This window comes from Cricetulus griseus (assembly GCF_003668045.3).
Source record: "Cricetulus griseus strain 17A/GY chromosome 1 unlocalized genomic scaffold, alternate assembly CriGri-PICRH-1.0 chr1_1, whole genome shotgun sequence".
Classification (NCBI taxonomy): domain Eukaryota; kingdom Metazoa; phylum Chordata; class Mammalia; order Rodentia; family Cricetidae; genus Cricetulus; species Cricetulus griseus.
The window spans coordinates 50708323-50728954 of NW_023276807.1; the positions used below are offsets into that span (position 1 = coordinate 50708323).

Consider the following 20632-nt stretch of genomic DNA (forward strand, 5'->3'; position numbering starts at 1 on the left):
GGCTACAGTCGGCCAGAAGATCAAATTCCTGTTTCTTCCATACAAGCTCCTGTTGTCCTCCGGTGAAGATAGGCACTCCTGTTAGAAGAACTATGGGCTGAGGATTCAGCTTACCCAACCAGGATAAACTAAGTAAATCCTATTGAAAAAGTAGCTAGCTCTGGCTTTATTTTAACCATTCCTCAAAAGTATTAAGGAGATTGTATGCTTGGGCTTTCTTGTAGTATTTTGCTTTTTCTTTGGTAATTAAGGACTATAGGGGAGGTTCAGTGAGTCAAGCTACTAACAACCTGAGTTTAGTTAGTCCCAGGGACCCACATGAAGCAAGGAGTGAACCAGCTCCTCCAAGTTGTCCTCTGACCTCCATACACGTACCATGACACACATTGGCCCACACTGACTCCCTCAAGCTGCCCTCTAGTCTCCAAATGTTCGAAGTTACAAGTGTAACCCCACATCCACCAATAATAAAGTTTTAAAATCTTTTTTTTCTGTTTTTAAATTACTATAACCTGTATTTGAGGAGAGATTGTTTCTGTCCCTTTACAATTGACCCTAGCACTCCTTAATTTAATCAGTTTCTAATTTGCTAGTGTGTATTAGGTTAGGAAGAGTAGAACACTGTTGGGGAAAATAGGCTAATCAAATGCTCCCAATGGATCATGTAACACTTGTGAACATCACAATGCAACACCATGGCCTGGGCATCTCTCACCTCCAGTACAAGTGAATTGCTTTGTAAACAGTCTCCTTGTTGCTGATGTAGTTTTTAACTGTGCAGAGAATCTCTGATGGTGAGCAATAAGAGCTAGCTGTGGAACACCAGCAGAAGCCTGTGATTAAGTAAGCTTCCTACACTTTAAGGCAGGAGCTGCCCTATGCTTGATCCTCAAGACCTGATTTCTCATTCAGTAAGTATCTCCTCACCATTTAGTTCATAATTACAAAGTGTTTAGGGTTGAAGGTTTGGGGGTTTTTTCAATTATGTTTATTTTAGTTTTTGAGTGTGTGCGTGCATGCATGCGTGTGTGTGCTTACATGTATCATGATGTCTGGAGAACAACTTGGTTTCCCTTCACCAGAAGGGGTCCTGGGGATTGAACTTGGATCATCAGGCTTAATATCAGGCACTCTCGCCATCTTGCTGGCCATAGAGTTTATAATTAATTGTCTCATATGTCCCAAGGATGAGGGGAAGTGTGTGTGCATGAGTATGGGTGTCTGCTGAGTGTGTGCATGAGTGTGGGTGACTGCTAAGGCCAGGAGAAGGTATAGGATTCCCTGGAGCTCGGGTCCTCAGTTGATAGTGAGCCAGCCACCTGATGTGGGAGCTGGGAATTGAACTGGGTCCTCTTCAAGAACAGTCTTCATCTTAGCCACTGAACCATCTGCCTAGACCTCTAAAGTAATTTTTTGCTTTGGTTTGTTTTTTTGTTTGTTGTCCTGGGATTCAAACCCATAGCCTTGAACTTGCTGAGCAACCACTCTGCCGCTAAGTCCCAAGCCCACTGAAATTTATCTTTACAAGAAAATGACTACCCTGTTTTGATTCCAGTTTCATGAAGATGATTTGGTAACTATCCTTGGGCTTAGAATCACACGTTATAGTTTTAAAAAGAAAGGAAGAAAGAGAGAGAGAGTCGGGTATTGTTTAACTGTTTAACAGGTATTGTTCTGTAAAATAATATTTAAAAAAAAAATGGTCTCCATGAGAGGTCGGGACCATAAGACATTTCTTTTTGAGTTAAAACTGTTTTCTTGTTTGTGTTCAGTTGCAGTACTGATGGGTGAGAGGTTCATTTTTAGTGTCAGTCCCATAGTTAACGCTGAGGAAGGAGATTTGTTTAGTTCAGAGCAGTAGAAACCATCAAATGGGATAAATTAGGAAAGAATAAGCCTGTGTACTCCCATGTACTTGTTATCTTAAGATTTACTTTTTACTTTATGTGTATGACTGTTTTGCTTGCATGTATCTGAGTATACCACAGTTATGCAGTGCTTGTGGGGGCCAGAAGAGAGGGCTGGATCCCCTGAAACCCGAGTTACAGATGGTTGTGAACCCCCTATGTGGGTGCTGGGAACCTGAGTCCTTTTCAAAAGCAATGAGTATTCTTTTTTAAAAAAATATATAATTTATTTTATTTCATGTGCCTTGGTGTTCTGCCTGTATATATGTCAGTGTGAGCCTGTCAGATCCTGGAGCTACAGACAGCTGTGAGCTGCCATGTGGGTGTTGGGAATCAAAACCCGGGTTGTCTGAAAGAGCAGTCAGTGCTCTGAACCATTGAGCCATCTCTCCAGCCCCAATGAGTATTCTTTTTGTTTGCTCATTTGTTACTTTTTTGAGACAGGGTCTCCATGTAGCCCTGGCCATTCTGGAAATCTCCACGTAGAATATGCCTCATGAGTGCTGGACTTGGCAGCTATGCCACCATGCCACGCTTGCAGTAAGTACTCTTAACCACAGAGCCATCTCTCCAGCCCACCATGCAATTGTTAATAGCATTGTTACTTAATAACTGAGCTGCAATGTGCTTGGCATTTAATACAGAAGCATGTTTCTCTTGGCAGATGGCCATTGCATAATGTCATGTAAATGTAGCTGCGGCATAAAAATAAGCATAGATTTGTGAACTGCCCATCCCCTCCAAATGGAACAGATGTTCTCCTGAGAGCTAGGTTTGCTTCAAAGATTTGAGGTCATTTTTAAAACTGTCCACAGTTAAAATGGCTTCCTGGGGTTAACTTAAGACAGGCAGACTGACTTTTGCCATGGTCTGAATTCATCTACAAGAAGCGGCTCTGAGAGGCTCAGTCAGTGGAGTGCTTGCTGCATGTACATGGACCAGGGTGGACACCCAACCCCCACATAGAAATCCAGGTGAGCCAGTGAGTGCCTGTAGTCCCAAGAGGCCAATCCCTGGCACACACTGGCCAGCCGCCAGCTTACTCAAAACTGAGTTCCAAGTTCATTGAGAGACTCCTGTCTCAAAAAATAAAAAAAAAATAAAAAAATGAGGTATAGGGCAATTGAGGAAGAAAGCAGCCGACATACCTGTGGCCTCTACATATGCCCTAACACCCACATGCCAACATACCCTCACAGACATGTACATGTAGCAGGTATACACGCAACGCATCTTTGAGATCTAGTTAACCAGTATAGCAATGCAAGCTGAGGACATTGGTCTCCCATCAGGAGAGGGATATGATATTGAGCCAAGCATCTTATTAGAACTGGCATTTATCACCAATATAAATGGAAGAGTAATTCTGTTCAAGTATGTTGCTCAGAACAGTAATTTCAAAGTAGTCTTATTAAAACTTTAAGCGTGGCATTGTAAATGTCTGTAGTGCCAGGGCTGAGAAGACTCACAGGGGAAGATTGCAGGTTTGAGGACAGCCTGAGCTACAGAGACCCTCAAGAAAACTAAGTAAGCAAATAAATACATAAATTGAAGCACATAGTCCCCCATGTACCTAAAATTTAGTGAGATAAGATGTCCCAAAATAGAGCCGGGCGTTGGTGGTGCACGCCTTTAATCCCAGCACTCGGGAGGCAGAGGCAGGCGGATCTATGTGAGTTCGAGACCAGTCTGGTCTACAAGAGCGAGTTCCAGGACAGCCTCCAAAGCCACAGAGAAACTCTGTCTCGAAAAAAAAAAAAAAAAAAAAAAAAAAAAAAAAAAAAAAGATGTCCCAAAATAGATCAAAGGATGCTAGCCCGGGTCTATGTACAGAGAGAAATATGGAGATTCCCAGAAGGGAGGATTTGAGAAGCAGTGGTGGTGATAGGGTGGTGTTTAATGCCAGGCTGCTGCCAGCAGGCATGCAGGACTATGGTGCGTGTGTGTTTCTTTTAGTATGTGCTAGAATGAATTATCACTAGTAAACTGGACTTGGAGGTGACACTTGTAATCCCAGGGCTCAGAAGATGGAAGCAGGCGGATGAAGATTTGAGTCTAGGCTGGGCTGCTTAGTGAGATGCTTTCTCAAAAACAGTCAAAACGTGTAAAGAAAAAGTGAGTTGACTTAAAACCGATTTAAAGAAAAGTCAGGCTGGAGTCAGTCAAGCACTTGCAGTGTGAGCATCAGGGCCTGAGTTCAATCACCTGCTCCCACATAAAAGCAAGGAACAGCAGCTCTGAGAAGCAGAGAGGGGCAAGTGGATCCCTGGGCTTGCTGGTCAGCCAATCTAGTTGAATCCCTGAGCTCAGGTTCAGTGAGGGACCATGTCTCAAAAAATAAGATGGAGAACAATTGAGGATGATACCCAATGCTCACACATACAGCTGTGAACACACGCACTCTAATACATGTTTTGTTTTTTAAAGAAAAAGAGTAATTGTGTGTCCAGGTATCCACAGACGTAGCATTGCTTCCTGGCTAAATTGGAGGCTCTGATGCTATGTATGGATATGTGTTAAACATCAGGAATGGTTTGTTAGGGTGAGCCAGGGGAAAGAAGGACAGTTGCCTTACAGCTCTCCAGAGACTGCGTTTGCCTCCCGAAGTCCGTCTATAATTTACATAGGCTTACATGACTTACATAGCTACCATGTGTTAGGTGGTGTCCTAGTTTGATTTCTGTTGCTGTGATAAAAATAAACACTTCCCAAAACAACTTGGGGAGGAAAGTGCTTATTTCACCTTACCTTAAATCCATCACTGAGACTGAGGTTAGAATTCAAGGCAGGAACAGGGAGGCAGGAGCTGAAGCTGAGACCATGAAGAAGTGCCACGTATGGGCTTGGTTTCCATGGCTTCTTCAGCCTGCTTTCTTCTACAGCTCAGGACCACAGACATGCCCACTCCATCAGTCTGGTGGAGACAACTCGGCAGTTGAGAGCCCCTTCCCAGATGACTCTGCTTTGAGTCAAGCTGACAGAACTAGTCAAAACAGGTTAATTTTTCATTTATTCTCCTCTGGGAATGATAGTGCCCTTTCTATTTTTTTTAATACAAATTTCCAAGTTTAGTCCTGCATGGATTAAACACATTAGTGATTGATTTAATTGTTACCAATAACGCATTGGTATCTCATTAGGGAAAGAAAGAAAAGCACTTCCCCTTGGAGTCAGTTAACTGAGATGGATATTATACTTCATGCTCTGTCTTCTGTCTTCTGTCAAGTTCATTAGTCCTGTGCCTGTCCTGTGTATCTGTCTGTCTTGTCTGTGTCTGTGTGTCTGTCCCTGACAAAGGGCTTTTCACATGGGGAACAAATGGGATGATTTGTAGAAATCTTTAGCAGAGTGTTACAAGGGATTAAGTCATTGGCTCCATGTGATCCCAATTGACCCAGGTATCACGTATGATCGATTATCAACCAATAAATGGATGCTTTCAGCCTTTATGGTAGATTTTAGGAGGTTTCTTTCAACTTCTGTATTTGCTATTGTGGTGGTTTGAATAAAAATGTTCCCTATAGGCCATAGGGAGTGGCACTCCTAGGAGGTGTGGCCTTGTTGGAGTAGGTGTGGCTTTATTGGAGGAAGTGTGTAACTGGGGGATGGACTTTGAGATTTCAGAAGCTCAAGCCAGGCCCGTTGTCATTTTCTATAGATGTTTACAAAGTGAAGTCAGAGATAGGTTGATAACCTGTAGTTTACTGGGGAAAAGTTCTCACGAAAGAGAGCCAATGACCAGGTTTGCAGCTGAGCAGGAAGGACCCCGAAATGCTTCCCAGTCATCCCATCCAGGAGAAAGAGAGCCGCATATGTGCCTCCCACCTTCTTAAACCCTGGTTATGTAACTCTGACCATGCCCAAATGGGCATGGTCAGTGGTACCTATGACCAGGCCCAAGTGGGCATGGTCAGCAGTACCTCTAATCAGGATCTCTCCCTACACCTCTCTCTTCCTGCTGCCTGAAGATTCAGATGTAGAACTCTCCAGCACCATGTCTGCCTGCATGCTGCCATGTTCTCCCCATGACAATAATGAACTAAACCTCTGATCCTATAAGCCAGCCCCAATTAAATGTTTCCTTTATAGGAGTTGCCATGATCATGGTGTCTCCTCTCAGCAATAGAACCCCTAACTAAGACAGCTGCTTTCAGCAAATGATACATTATCTGGGTCAAGGGCATGGAAGAGTATATAATTTAAGATTACAATTACTCATTAGCTTAGGTTGTAAAAGCTGGTTACCTGGGAAGTCCAAGGCAAATAAGGCCATTGTTCTCTTAAAGGCTGGCTAAGCCAACAGTCTGAGGACACACTAGGAGAGCCAACTTAAGTCTTCCATAACCTCAAGGTGTATTATTAACTCAGCTATGAGGTCCAGTCTCATAGGATATTAAGAGATATTTTCAGAATTTGGATGGCCACATAGACTAAAATTTTCAAGCTTATGGCTAGGGATGAATTTCATGGGCAGAATAATATGATGACATGCTTGAAGTTTGTCATTGTTGCTTTCTGGCTGATTTGAGTATTTGTTTGTTTGAGGCAGGTTCTCACTATGTGGAGCCCTCCAGCCTCAGACTTGGGAGTTTCTTGCATATGATTCCATTCTTGCATAGGAGTACTGGGATTCCAGTCCTATGCCACCTTGCCTGTCTTACAAGGGTTGAGTATTTCCTATAGGTACATGTAGTGGAGTCCTAGTCCTCACGGTGGCAGTGGTGACAGTCAGCAAAACCTTTAAGGGAATGGACCCCAGTGGGGTAATGTCCACCAAAGAGATGAAGATCGTTTTCAGGGGACACCTTAGTATTTTTCCCAAGAGGATTGCTAGGAAAAGCTAATGCTGGACCTGGCTGCTCTCTAGTTTGTTGTTTGAGATGTGAGCCATTGTCCCTGATCCTGCAGTGATGTGACAGTATCCATCATCAGGGCCTCAACAGAAGCCGAACTAATAGGACCAACCAGTCTTAGACGTTGAGCCTTTAAACCCAACACCTAAATAAACCTCCTTTTCTTCATAAGCTAGCCTGTCTCTAACATTTCATAATAGCAATGAAAAGTCGATTCATGCCAGATTGCTCTAATTCACATTCCAAAGTCAACTGGGCCCAATGGACATTGGGTATTTACGTCTCCATGTGTATAATATCTTCATGTGGTTCATAGTTGGAGGCTGTTTCGTTGTTGTTGTTGTTTTTAATGTGGTGATGAGGATTGAACCCAGGACCTCACACATGCTCTCCACACACACCTTACCTTTTATACACTGCTTTACCTAAACTTCACTTTCACATCTAGAAAATTAAGTCCATGTGCTTTTCTGGTTTGTGCCTCAGTAGCCAGAATAGCTTGTTAAAGTACATGTCTCAGTTGCTGTTCTATTGCTGTGAAGAGACACCATGACCATGGCAACTCTTATAAAGGAATATTTAATTGGGGCTGGCTTACAGTTCAGAGGTTCACTCCATTATCATCGTGGCGGGAAGCATGACAGCATGCAGACAGACACACTGCTAGAGAAGGAACTGAAAGTTCTACATCCTGATCCACAGGGCAGGTGTGGAGAGCCTCGGCCTGGCATGGGCTTTTGAAACCGCAAGCCCACCCCCAGTGACACACTTCCTCCAATCCTTTCAAATAGTGCCACTCACTAAACATTTCAATATGAACCTATGGGGGTCATCTTATTCAAACCACCACAGTAGGCAAGCACATTTCTGTGGCCAGCCATCAGGTTCACCCATCCAATACTTAAAAACTTTTATTATGAAAAAATTGAAATACATTAATCATCAATGCATCCTCTGGCAGTTTCTAAACTCGGTTTCATGGCTGGATGAGATGAAGAGGGGTGGGCCATGGATTTCAGTTGCATTTCTGTTTTCTCTTCACTAATAGAAAAAGCAAAACACAGTATACCCCGGGGAAGATACTGTTGTAAGAACAACATAGCCGGCTGAGAAAGGAAAGGCTCCTGCCCTCCACGGCCAGCATTATGTAGGCAATAATGAGCTGGGTATGGGCCCAAGTGAAGGCTCGATAGAGCAGCCGCAGTGGCCAGAAGCTGATAGATAAGTTGGCAAAAGTGTGAATCAGATAATCGGCTTCCACCATTACAGACCAGCACAGGAAGCCAAACACCTGCCCCGGGTGGAGCCCGTGCCACCAGGCGGAGAAGGCAAAAGTCTGCAGCACGGGCCAGCGCTGGCTGTTCCGGAAGATGAGCCGCCTGAGCCACCGAGCTGTGCTTCGGTTCCACTGCCTGGCGAACACGGAGATCCTGTGGGTAGTTTCCAGTGTCCACAAGTCCACGTCGGGGATGTATCCCTCCTCCCCAGACCTCTGGCCAGTCTCGGATCCAAAGCCCGCGGCATGGAGGAGAGCGTCGTCCAGGATCCAGTGGGAGTAGTAGGTGAGTTTGAAGAGCCCAGCTGTGGACCACATGATGTAGATGCACTCCAGCTGCTGGCAATCGTCCAGCCCGGCTCCTGCACTCACCACCCTCCTCAGCGCCACCTGGAGGCACTCCAGCCCAACAATCTGCAGACCCCTCCGGGTCAGAGCCCAGAGAGAGAGACAGGGATGCAAAGAGCTTGATCTTTCAACACAAGCCCGGAACCTCTGAAAGGAGCACAGAGGGCCTCCCAGGAGGGCAGGGAAAAAGAGCAAGTAGCTGGCAAAGGGCAGAGTCTCACTCGGGCACACAGACAATGAACTCCTGTTCCGGGTGCCGCCAGACGCTGCCTCCACTTTCCCCTCACGGATGTCCAGTGAGAGCGACGTAACTCTCTGTGTCAAGAGCATGAGGGAAGAAAGGGCGATGTAGAATCTGAAAGATTTAAATAAATGCATACATGAAGCCCCACCGGATTAATCGCTCGCTCCTGTCGCGTCCTGCCCATGGATTTCATAACAAGCCGTAATCCACAAAGACTCTAAGATTCTTTCAGAACCATACATTATTCCACGACAAAAACGTTAATCATTGGTTAGAAATGAAAAAATAATAATAATGAGGAATACTGTGGGAAAATATTGATGGTATTTTTTATGATATATATATATATATATTGAGACAGGGTTTCTCTTGCAGCTCTGGTGAGCTGGAACACACAGGGATACTCCCGACTGCCTTCCAAAGGCTGGGATTTAAAGCACTGTGCTACCATGTCTCGATGGCTATTGTATATACAATATATCTAATTTTTTATATGTACAGATGTGTTGCCTGCTTGTAAGCCTGTGTAATACATGCCTAAGGAGGCCAGAAGGGGACTTCAGATTCCCCTGAACTGGAGTTATGGATGGTTGTGAGCTATCATGTGGGTGTTGGGCATTGAACCTGGGTCTTTTGTAAGAGCAGCCAGTGCTCTTAACCACTGAGCTATCTATCCATCTCCTGGCTACAGTGTTTTAGAATGACTTATAAGGGCCAGAGAGATGGCTCATTGGTTAAGACACTTGGGTCTGAAATCCTGAGTTCAATTTCCAGAACCCACATTTTAAAAAAAAGAAGAAAACTGCCTCCAAAAGTTGCCTTCTGATCCAAACAGTGATGATGCACACCTTTAATCCCAGCCCTCAGGAGGCAAAGGCTGGTGCTCTGTGAGTTCAAGGCCTGCCTGGTCTACAGAGCAAGTTCCAGGAAAGCCAGAACTGTTACACAGAGAAACCTTGTCTCAAAAAAAAATATTGTAAATATTAGGGTCACAGCCAGTATGTGATACACACTTGTGATTACCACACTCAAGGGGTTGAGGCAGGAGAATAGTGAATGGAGGCTTGTCTGTACTATAGAGTAAGTTCTAGAACATTCCATATATAAAAAATAAAATCAAGAAGGAATTTAAGACTGGAGACATGGAGGAAATTTGATACAAAAGAAACAACAATTAGTAGTGGCAAGATTATAGGAAATTGAAGTTTTTAAATATAAGACAGGCCCTGGCTGTAATATGCTGGTGACAGGAGACGTACGCTAAAAATTGCATCAGGGTGAGTGGTGGCTCTCAAGCAGCTGAGGTTTGTTCTGTACCTATATCTGAACTCTCATCAAGACACCATCAGAGATTCTGCTAGTGAGATTGCTGGGGACAGCAGAGAAATGACAATGACACACTGTGGAATCAAGAAAACAGCACTGTCCCCAGCCATGACTATGTCTATCTTCGAATCTGACTTGAGGACATCAGATCCTCCTGCCTGACTTATCCTGAGAGCAGGGTTGCTTCCAGATACCAACTTTCCTTCTGTCATTGCAGGATGTGTCCCCCAAATTCGCATCCTGAAATTCCAACCCCTGGAGACCTAGAGTGGGAGTTAAAGAAGTGATTAAAGTGACATCATGTGAGCAGACACTCATCACACTCATCCAACATGACTAAAGAGTTCGGATACACACAGTCACATGTGTATTCGATCACACACTCACACACACACACACACACACACACACACACACACACACACACAGAGGATGATCATGTGACAACCCAGGAGAAGGTGGTCATCTATGCCAAGGTGAGAAGGCTCAGATGCAGCCACTGCCTCTACACCACCCTTGCACTTCCAGCCCGAGTTGTGGAGGAATACAGTCCTGTTGTGTGAATCACCCAGTCAGTGGGCTTTGCAACAGCAGCTCTGGCTGGCTAGCACATATTGTCACTTCACATCTGCCCCAGCCTTCCTCCCATCCGCTCAGAGCCTGTTCAACTTGCCCTTCTGGCCTCTGTCAGGTCCTGGCTTCCTACTGCAGTCCTGACTCATCATATTCCTTACAGTCATCCCACCCACTTACCATCTAACCTTTCCCAGAGACACGAGCCTTAAGTCAGTCTCTATCCCCCAACCTAACCTCCACCCATGTGTGTGTATCTGTGTATCTCTGTGTGTGTAATCTGTGTCTGTGTGTGTGTCTATGTGTATGTCTGTGTGTTTTTCTGTTTCTCTGTGTGTCTGTGGGTGTTGTATGCTCATGTGGAGGCCAAGAGAGAACATGGGATGGAGGCCCTGCTCTATCACTCTCTACCTTATTTCCGGAGTCTCTCACTGAACCTGGAGTGAGGCTGGCCGTCACTGAGCACCAGTGGACCTCCTGTCACCACCACCCCCCAACATACACAGAGCTGAGGTTGCAAGCACGCACACACACAATCATGCCTGGCTTTTTCCATAAGTTCTTGAGGTTTGAACTCAGGTCTTCAGATTTTCACAGCAAGCACTTTTGCCCACTGAGCCATCTCTTTAGCCCACAAGACTGAAGTCTTGGTGAACATTGTCTTATTTTTTTGTTTGTTGCTTTTGAGACAAGGCCTTATGCATCCTAGGCTGGTCTTCGATTTGCTATACAACTGAGGATGGCCTTGAACTCTTGATCCTCCTGCCTCTGCCTACTTGTGCTGGGGTCACAGGCAGGTGTCACCATGTCTGGTGCACCATAATATTTTTTAAAGGATTCCAGGTGCAGTGGGAGTGGCAAATCCAGTGAGCTAAGAGGAGATTAAAATCATACAGTGACCTTCCCGGTATAGTCATAGCCTGTATTCCCTGAGTGACACAGATCTATGCCAACTGACAGCCTTGGGGCACCAGGAACACTAGGAGCAGACAAAGATACTTACTCTCCTAATCTTGTCAACTCCCCTGGCTCATGACACATCTCTAGGCTGTAACTAGGTTTTTGTTCTTTGTTGCTTTCTAGATTGGGTGGATATCCTCCTTGGGAGTGGAAGGAGTGATGAAACAGCTGAGCCTGAATAAAGACAACACACAGAGGCAGCCAGGCCCTCTGTGATTCGGCTGTGCCAAAACTGCCAAGGCTGAGATGAGCAAACCGTCATCTCTGCCAGGCACAATGACAGTTACAGCAAGTGCCAGATACTGGGTATCCACACAGTAGCATGGAACGGCTCTGTGTAGTCACAGAACTGCATTTGCATCGATTATCTCTCACACTACAGCCCCTCAAGAAAGCTATTGACAGCTCTGTTATTCCTTTTCTAGGAAAAGAGATTGTGCCTAGGGAGAAGCTAAATAGTTTAAGAGCACGCTCCACGGGGTTAGAGTCAGCTCAGTACCAGCAAACGGGGGCCTTTACCGTACAGGTGCAGGCTCTTGTAGGTAGTATTCGGTGTAGTGGAGACCCAGGTGGCACAGGGTCTGCCAGCCCATCTGAAAGGAGAAGGTCAGCCTATGGACTTCCTGTGGACCACTCAAGGAGACCAGAGCCACAGCACAGAGAGCAGAGATGAAGATGAGCAAAGCATAGGGACCCATGGCAGCCAAGGCCAGGACACCTCCTCCAGCCAGGAGAAAGAGGTACCTGAAAGAAAAGAGACAACAAAGGTGACACTTAAGACAGTGTGGCGATGAATTCCATTCAAATTGTCCCAAGGAATCCAATACAACATGTAAAGTAGCTGTGTTGTTGCCACAGTGAATCATCCATTCTGAGGGAATGGATGATTCTGCCTCAGGAGACAAATCCTGCTTCCTCTCTTGGTGACCCTGGCGACTCTTGCATGCCTATCATACAAGTGGCTATAACCACTAAGAGCCTGTGTTAATTTTAATGGGAATGGCCCCATAGGCTCATGTTTGAATGCTTGGTCCACAGTTAGTGGAACTGTTTGGGAAGGGTTAGGAGGTGTGGCTTTGTTGGAGGAGGAGTAGATTTATTGGAGGAGATGTGTTTTGAGGTTTCGAAAGCCCATGCTGGGCCCAGTCTGTCTGTCTGTCTGTCTCCTCTCCTCTCCTCTCCTCTCCTCTCCTCTCCTCTCCTCTCCTCTCCTCTCCTCTTCTTCCCTTCCTCCTTCCTTCCTTCTCTCCCTCTCTCTGCCTGTAAGTTCTCAGAATGTAAGTTCTCAGCCCCGTGCCTGCCTGCCTGCCTGCCACCATGCTTCCTGCCATGATGACAATAAACTAACCCTCTTAGACTGTGAAAGCCCCCAATTCAATGCTTTCTTCTATAAGACTTGCCTTGGTCACTTCCAAGCAATAGAACAGTGACTAAGACAATCCAGACAGCTTGACAATGGGACTTCTCAAGATCTAACTGAGAAGCTGGGGGGCCGAGCCTCCAGCCTTTAATCCCAGCACTTCGGAGGCAGAGGCAGAGGCAGGTAGATCTCTGTGAATTCGAGGCCAGACTGGTCTACAAATCAAGTTCCAGGACAGACTCCAAAGCTACACAAAGAAACCCTGTCTCAAAAAAACAAAAAACAAAAAGCAAAACAAAACAAAACAAACAAACAAAAAACAAACAAACAAACAAAAAAACACCTGAGAAGCAGTGTGAACAAGTGTGGAATAACTAGCAAGTGCCCCATCCCCAAAGTAAAGACCCTTCTTTCCTCACAGAGTGTACATCACCCTGGGCATTTCGAAGAGCTGGAGAGAGGAGACACAATGCCTCTCTCAGACAAGTATTTAAACACATAAGCAGCAAATCTTTATGTCAAAACATACCTCCTCCAATAAGTTCATACCTACTCCAACAAAGCCACACCTCCTAAGCCTCCTTCATCCTCACTGCAGTATTTTATCTCTGAGGCGCTCATAGTTTATTTGTTAAGATTTATTTATTTATTGTGTATTCAGTGTTCTGCCTGCATGTATGTCTGAAGGCCAGAAGAGGGCACCAGATCCCATAACGGATGGTTGTGGTTGCTGGGAATTGAACTCAAGACCTCTGGAAAAGCAGCCAGTACTCTTAACCTCTGAGCCATCGCTCCAGACCCTGGGTTTTATGTTTGTTTTTAAGTTCATATAGTTTATTAATCTCCTTATGAAAAATCCACAGTTACTCCAGATCAGATCATTGCAGAATCTTCATTTCTTCTCTGCTACAGAAGACTGGTCGCTTCTCCATTTCTTCATTTCATTTCCACCTTCCTTCCGCCGCTGCCTTACAGTCTTCTTCATCTCATGCAATTCATGGCTTCCTTCCTCGTTGTGTAATTCAAGAAACCATAAATTATCTTGCTATTGCCAAAATGAGATCTGACCCAAATAAAAGTTGCCTTGCTGGGCATGGTGTCCCACGCCTGTAATCCCAGAATTCAAGGGACTAAAGCAGGAGAATCACAAACTCTAAAGCCAGCCTGGGTTTTATAGCAAATTCCAGACTAGCTTTGGGCTATATAGTGAGACCTTGTCTCAAAAAGACCGAAAGAAAAAAAAGAAGAAGAGGAGGAGGAGGAGGAGGAGGAGGAGGAGGAGGAGGAGGAGGAAGAAGAAGAAATACATCTGGCCAGTTTTTCCCGGTTTTCTTTCTTAGTATCACTGCCTTCCTAGTGTAAAGAATCATTGCCAATGAAGTAGACATATGGGCAACATGTCTTCCATGATGGTGAACAGTGTTCAGATAGCCAGGGAAGCAAAACACAGTTGTCTCCTTCAGCATTGTAAGGTGCCCACATCAAAGCAACAGTGTCTGCCCCGTCCGTGCTCAGGAGCCTCAAGGGGAAAGATGTCCAAGGGCTGGGAGAAGCCATATTATGTGGACTTGGTTCTCCTTTCTGTGTTCTACGGAAGGTTTTGATTTCACTTTTGACAAATTAATAAAGCCGTAGGAAGGCATCAGAATACCTGTAATGTGGGCTACACCAGGCACAGAGAGGTGAGTGAACAAGGCTTGCATTTCTTTGCTACTCAGATCCCAGAAACACTATCATCACAGGGTATGGGTACAGTGCCTCACACATGTTAGCCACATGTTCTTTTCTGGGACACCAACAGATGCTTCAGTGTGAGCAACTCCATTACATAAATAGTCCAGTCCAGACCATTCCTGGGCCCCTTTTTTTTTTTTTTTTTTTTTTGGAGCCTATGCTTGGGGTGACTCATCCCACGTCATCCTGACACTATGGCCTAAGCCTTCACTTGCTCTGTGTGGTGGTTTGAATGAGAATGACTCCCATGTGCACATATAAACACCAAATACCTATACATGTGTACAGTGTAGGATGTATAATTTACTGTGTACTTTTGATTTCATTTCTAGGGCTTCTGCTAGTGTTGAGCAGTACTGAGGAGGCTGAGATCATACAACCATGAGTTCAAGGCCAGCCTGAGGTATACAGTGAGACCCTCTCTAAGAACCAAACAAGTAAACAAATGTGAGGGGTAGGGATGTTGTAGACTGAGTTTCTTTCCTGCCTGGTCCCACAGCCCCTTAGTCCCAAACAAATACACAGAGGTTTATATTAATTATAAACTGTTTGGCTTAGGCTTCTTACTGACTAGCTCTCTCTTAATTACTAACCCATAACTATTAATCTGTATATCCCCACATGGCCTTAGGTATCAGAGAATGTCCAGGCGTCCTACTTTCCCAGTGGCTATATGACATCTCCCCTGAATTCTCCTGGTAGCCCAGCCTATACTTCCTGCCTGGCCACTGGCCAATCAGCATTTATTCATCAACCAAAAAGAGAAACATATATTCACAGCATACAGAAGGACATCCCCCATCAGGATGTAACTCTGGTAGAGCCCTTGATAGCATGTCCCAGGCTCTGGGTTCTATTCCTGACAGTGAAGTGCAAGGGACAGGAGACAGGCTTTTTGTTTTTGTTTTTGTTTTTTTACATTTCATAGGTAAGGGCAGGGTACCTCAGGAAGCTTATTCACATGCACAAGGACTCATTGAGAGAATTAAGACTTAACAGTCTTGGGGCTGGAGAAATGGCTCAGTGGTTAAGAGTGTTTATACTTTTGTAGTGGACCTGGGTTTGATTTCAAGCATCCATACCAGGTAGATCACAACCATCTGCAACTCCAGTTCCAGGGGATCTGATATCCTCTGATGACTTTCATAAACTCTTGCACATACATGGTGACACACACACACACACACACACACACACACACACACACACACACAATAATAATAATAATAATAAATTTAAAAAAAAAACCTCAACAGCAATCTTGGCTCTTGAGCAACTGTGGGGGTTAACACTTGCTTTTATGCTCGCTTCCCTTTAATGTTTTATGAGTCATTATATAGGAAAGCTTCTTAATAACTGCTCCCCCCAAGCCAGGTGGTGTTGGTGCACACCTTTAATCCCAGCATTAAGGAGGCAGAGGCAGGCAGATCTCTAAGTTTAAGACCACCTGTTCTACAGAGTGTGTTCCAGGACAGCCAGGGCCACACAGAGAATCCCTGTCTCAAAAACCAAAAAACAAAAACAAAGAAAATCTGTTTCTCTATCATCATCTCTCAGAAACAAGGGTAAGGTCCATCTACCAGTTGTGAACACAGGATAACATACCCTAATTTAGTCAAACTCTGTAATTGCAAATATTAAATACTGCTAGATTTTACTTAAGATGATACACTAGGTCTAAGAGGTTATGCTTAGCAATAGAGTGCATTTTCAGCATGTGCAAAGCCCTGGACATACCCTGAACACCACACACACACACACACACACACACACACACAGCTCCACTAAATAAAAATCTTTGTTTCCTAAATAAGAAGAATTAGGAAGTGGCTTTGAGCGATAGACTATTGATTTTCCAGAAGGATCTCCCACGAAGCCTTCTTCAAAACCGAGTGTGCTTTTAATATACTAGTGTCACAAAGAAAACGTATAACCAAGTTATAAGATCTTCAATTTTAGACCAAATTGAGGTATAATCCACCAAGATTTGTTTTAACTTATTTCTCAAAGACAAACAAACAAAACAACCAAAGGCAAATTTTAAACCTCATATTTTGTTATAGTATAGATGTAACACACAAGCAATATTTTCCATACAGTTTAATTTTGAGGCAGGCAAAACTAAGACTGCTGAAGATTAACCAGGATCTGTGGTCAGCACAGAGATATACTTTTCAGGATTTCCAAGACCATCTCAATATCTATCCATTGTCCATTTCACATGAACCTATCTATCCATTTTCCAATCAATGCAAAGGAAGTTAATTTCTGGATCAGTTTTACTCTAATACAGAGGTTCTCAACCTGTGGGTTGCCACCCCCTTGCAGGGGCCATATATCAGATACCCTGCATATCAGATATTTACATTACAATTCATAAAAGTAGCAAAATTATAGTTATGAAGTAGCAACTAAATAATTTTATGAATGGGGGGTCATCACAACATGAGGAATTTCATTAAAGGGTTGTACCATTAGGAAGCTTGAGAATCACTGCTAATCTATAGACAATCATTATCAAGCAGCCATAATCAGTGACAAGGATACTGAGCACAACACACGCAAAAAGTACAAGTTGAGAGTAGCTAGTATATGGTCTTCTCATGTACAGAACACTTTGTGCTTTCCACCCTGTTATTGTACCTCTAGATGGAAAAGCAAGATTTAGCCATCCAGCCTACCTGGCCCGGGTGGAAAAGGAATCCATGATGCAGAGATAATTAAACAGAAGTGCAAAGGGGAAAGCTGCCCCTTGATAAAGTGATATGGGATGGAGGAAGAAGAGCTGGAGCCAATCCATTATGAACCTGGAACACACTGCCTTCCTAGAGTTCTGCACTGGTGCCCTCCTGCAAGGGAAGTCACAGCCAGGCTCTCCCTGGCTTTTTTATGTCATGTAGAAAGGCCTGCAGAAGCCCTGGAGATAAGCAGTGTAAAGGTTGGCTTCCTGATAACGGGACCCAGCTATGGAAACCAAATCACATTGTGGTATTCTCTCACCTCACTGTGTTTACTGAAAAATGGCTCTCAGGGGTTGTACCTTGCAGGCAACATGGCATACTATTTGCCTTTCCAGCCATCAAACTTGACATATATTTTCTTCACTAAGTTAATGAAACACACACACACACACACACACACACACACACACACACACACACACACACAACCTACTGTTGTGGACAAAGAGGCCTGGACTAAGGGCAAAAGGAAGGCAGATCCACAAGACAAAAAACCAAAAAACAAGATTCCTCTTCTCAACAACCTCTCTTACAGTGCCCTTTCTTCTGTAGCAGCACCACCTCCATCATGTACCTACTTCTTGATTAGTTTGTTTTCTGACCTTCATCACCAAAATGAGAGCTCTATAAGGGGCAGGACACGGTTTTGATTATTGCACTATTTCTAGCGTGCAGAATAGGGATACAAACCTATTTTCTATTCATTAAGCATTTATTGAAGTAAGGTTTGGAGGACAACAAAGTGTGGGGAGGAAACATTTGAAGAGAGTCTTTTGTTTGCAGTATGGGTAAAGCTGAGAGGACGTCCTCAAAGCAAGACAAGAGTGAGAGGCCATCTGTCAGCTAGTGGAGACCTGTCTGCTAAGCCCAGGACATTGCAAGACAACACAACATCATGTAATAAAGCACCAGTCACCCTTCTGCTCCGATTACTTTTCCCCATAAGCACTCATTAGGCTGAATTTATTTCTTTTACTGTTGTGGCGGTTAGAAAGAAAATGGCCTCCAAAGGGAGTGGCACTATTAGGAGGTGTGGCCTTGTCTTGTTGGTCTACGGAGATGGTTTAGCAATTAAGAGCACTGGACCATTTTCCAAAGGGGCCAGGGTCTATTCTCTGCATCCACATGGTGGCTCACAACTGTCTATGACTCCATTTCTCAGGGGATCTGATGCCTTCCTTTGGCCTCTGAGGTCACCAGGCATGCATATGGTACACATACTCATATGCAAGCAAGGCACCTATATACATAATAAAAATGCTAATACAGCTCATCAACTGAAAAAATAATAAGTCAAACAACAACAACATCAGACATACAAATCCCAATATAATGACATACTATACAACCAGACAACAAAACTTCTCCCAAAGTTGTTAATCCTCTGGTTAGGGCATTTAATGAAAGCAAGTAAGCTGAAGCCCCAGCCAGAGAACCCAAACTAATGATTATAAACATGGTCAAAGGCACAAACAGCTGAATGAAATAAGGAGGGGATGCAGGATATGAAAGAGGAGACAGAAATGCTGAAGAAAAAAAACTCTGAAATGTAGAGATGAAAAAGATAGTAAGTCTGTGGTAGTTTGAATGGAAAATAACCCCTATAGTCTACAGTATTCGGACACTTGGTCCCCTGTTGGTGGCGCTGTTTGAGGAGGCTTAGGAGGTGTGGACTTAACGGAGGAAGACATCACTGAAAGTGGGTTTTGCCACTTTCAATTTGCTTTTTCTGTTCTGTGTTTGTAGTTCAAGATGTGAGCTCTCAACTTCCTGTTCCTGCCACCATGTCTGCTGACTGTTGCCATGCATCAATTCTGCCATCATGAACTCTTTATATATATTTTATGTGCATTGGTGTTTTGCCATGGGTGTTATAGTCCCCTAGAACTGGAATTACAGACAGTTGTGAGCTGCCATGTGGGTGCTGGGTATTGAACCTGGGTCCTCTAGAAGAGCAGTCAGTGCTCTTAACCACTGAGCCATCTCTCCAACCTCCATCATAAGCCAAAATAAAGTTTTTCTTCCTTAAGTTGCATTTTGTCATGATGTTTTATCTCAGCAAGAAAAAAGTAACAGAGTTAACATATTCAAAGTTAAAAAACAAAAACAAAAACAAAACTTTGAAATGCTAGAATCCTAGGCATGGTGCCACATGCCTTTAATCCCAGCACTCAGCAAGCAAAGGCAGGAAGATCTCAGTGAGTTCAATGCCAGTCAGCCTGGTCTACAGTACCAGTTCCAGGCCAACAAAGGCTGCATAGTGAGACCCTGTCTCAAAACAACAACAAAAACCAACAAGTAACGCTCAGCAATAGAACAGACCAAAGAGAGGACAGAATATTTGATCTTGAAGACAACGTCAGTAATTAGAACAATCCAATAGAGACAAAGGTTAAATAGTAATTTTTTTTTAAAGTATTAATGGAAATTCTAAGATCTACTCAACATTCTAAGTCGAAGTCTATAGGTTCCAGGTACACAAAGTGAAGAATATCATCCTAAATACATAAAAAAACATTTTTAAAAGAATTACAACAGGAAATGTCCTATGATTTTAGTGAGACAAAGGATGTAAGTGTTCCACATAGAGGAAGAGTTTAGGACAGTAGACCAGAAACAAACCTCCCTTGTCATATTGTAAAAAAGTGTATTGAAAATGGCAAAAGAGAAGCACTATGCCACATGAATAGGCAGGTCCATTACATAAACAGTGGTTTGTTCAACTGAGATGTTAAAAGCCGGAAGAGCTTGCAATGACGTATTTCAAATTCTGAAAGCTAAATAACTGCCATACCAGAATACTGCACCCACTAAAGCTACCTATTGTAACTAAAAGAAAAATTAAAAAACTTTCCATGACAAAAACAGACTAAAGGAACTCATGACCACTAAGCCAGCTCTACTGAAAATACCTGAAGGAATCTTTCAGACTGAAGACAGAAACAAATCCCTCCCAGAGACCACAAAAAAAAAAAAAAAAAAAAAAGAATCAACCATACTAGACAAAAAGGTTAAGCAAGACAGAGAAAATAAACACCACTATAAAAATCAACAGAAATGACAGGAGCCATACATAACTCTAAGCAAACAAGCATGACCTGTGATCCTCCCTGGACTGGGTTTATGGATGTGCTCCTTGTTCAGTTCCATATGACTCTGGGAATGAACTCAGGGCTTCAGTGCATGCTAGGCAAACACTGTACCAACTAAGCCAAGTCTCTGGCCCCCATTAGGGCATTTCTTGGTGTGATTAGAATCCATTACCTAATTATGTTTAGGAAACAGATTTTCCCAGATAACCTAGGTGGGC

At 43.8% G+C, this 20632-nt stretch overlaps 1 protein-coding gene across 1 annotated transcript; it reads right to left on the reverse strand.

Annotated features, from left to right (window-relative positions):
- Positions 1-7721: 7721 nt before the first annotated feature.
- Positions 7722-17630, reverse strand: Mboat4 (membrane bound O-acyltransferase domain containing 4). Its single transcript, XM_027391017.2, has 3 exons — positions 17263-17630; positions 12007-12231; positions 7722-8739 (listed from the first exon to the last, which is right to left on the reverse strand). The coding sequence occupies exons 1-3, from the start codon at positions 17379-17381 to the stop codon at positions 7776-7778; spliced, it is 1308 nt and encodes a 435-aa protein (XP_027246818.1). The 5' UTR covers positions 17382-17630; the 3' UTR covers positions 7722-7775.
- Positions 17631-20632: the final 3002 nt, after the last annotated feature.

Excerpts from the sequence above, each read along its gene's own strand:
- Mboat4 (XM_027391017.2), bottom strand. The coding sequence starts at position 17,381 with ATGGATTGGCTCCAGCTCTTCTTCCTCCATCCCATATCACTTTATCAA. Across the intron at positions 12,232-17,262 it reads TCCTTTTCCACCCGGGCCAG|GTACCTCTTTCTCCTGGCTG; the intron begins GTAGGCTGGATG and ends CTTTTCTTTCAG. Across the intron at positions 8,740-12,006 it reads CAAGAGCCTGCACCTGTACG|ATTCTACATCGCCCTTTCTT; the intron begins GTAAAGGCCCCC and ends TAAATCTTTCAG.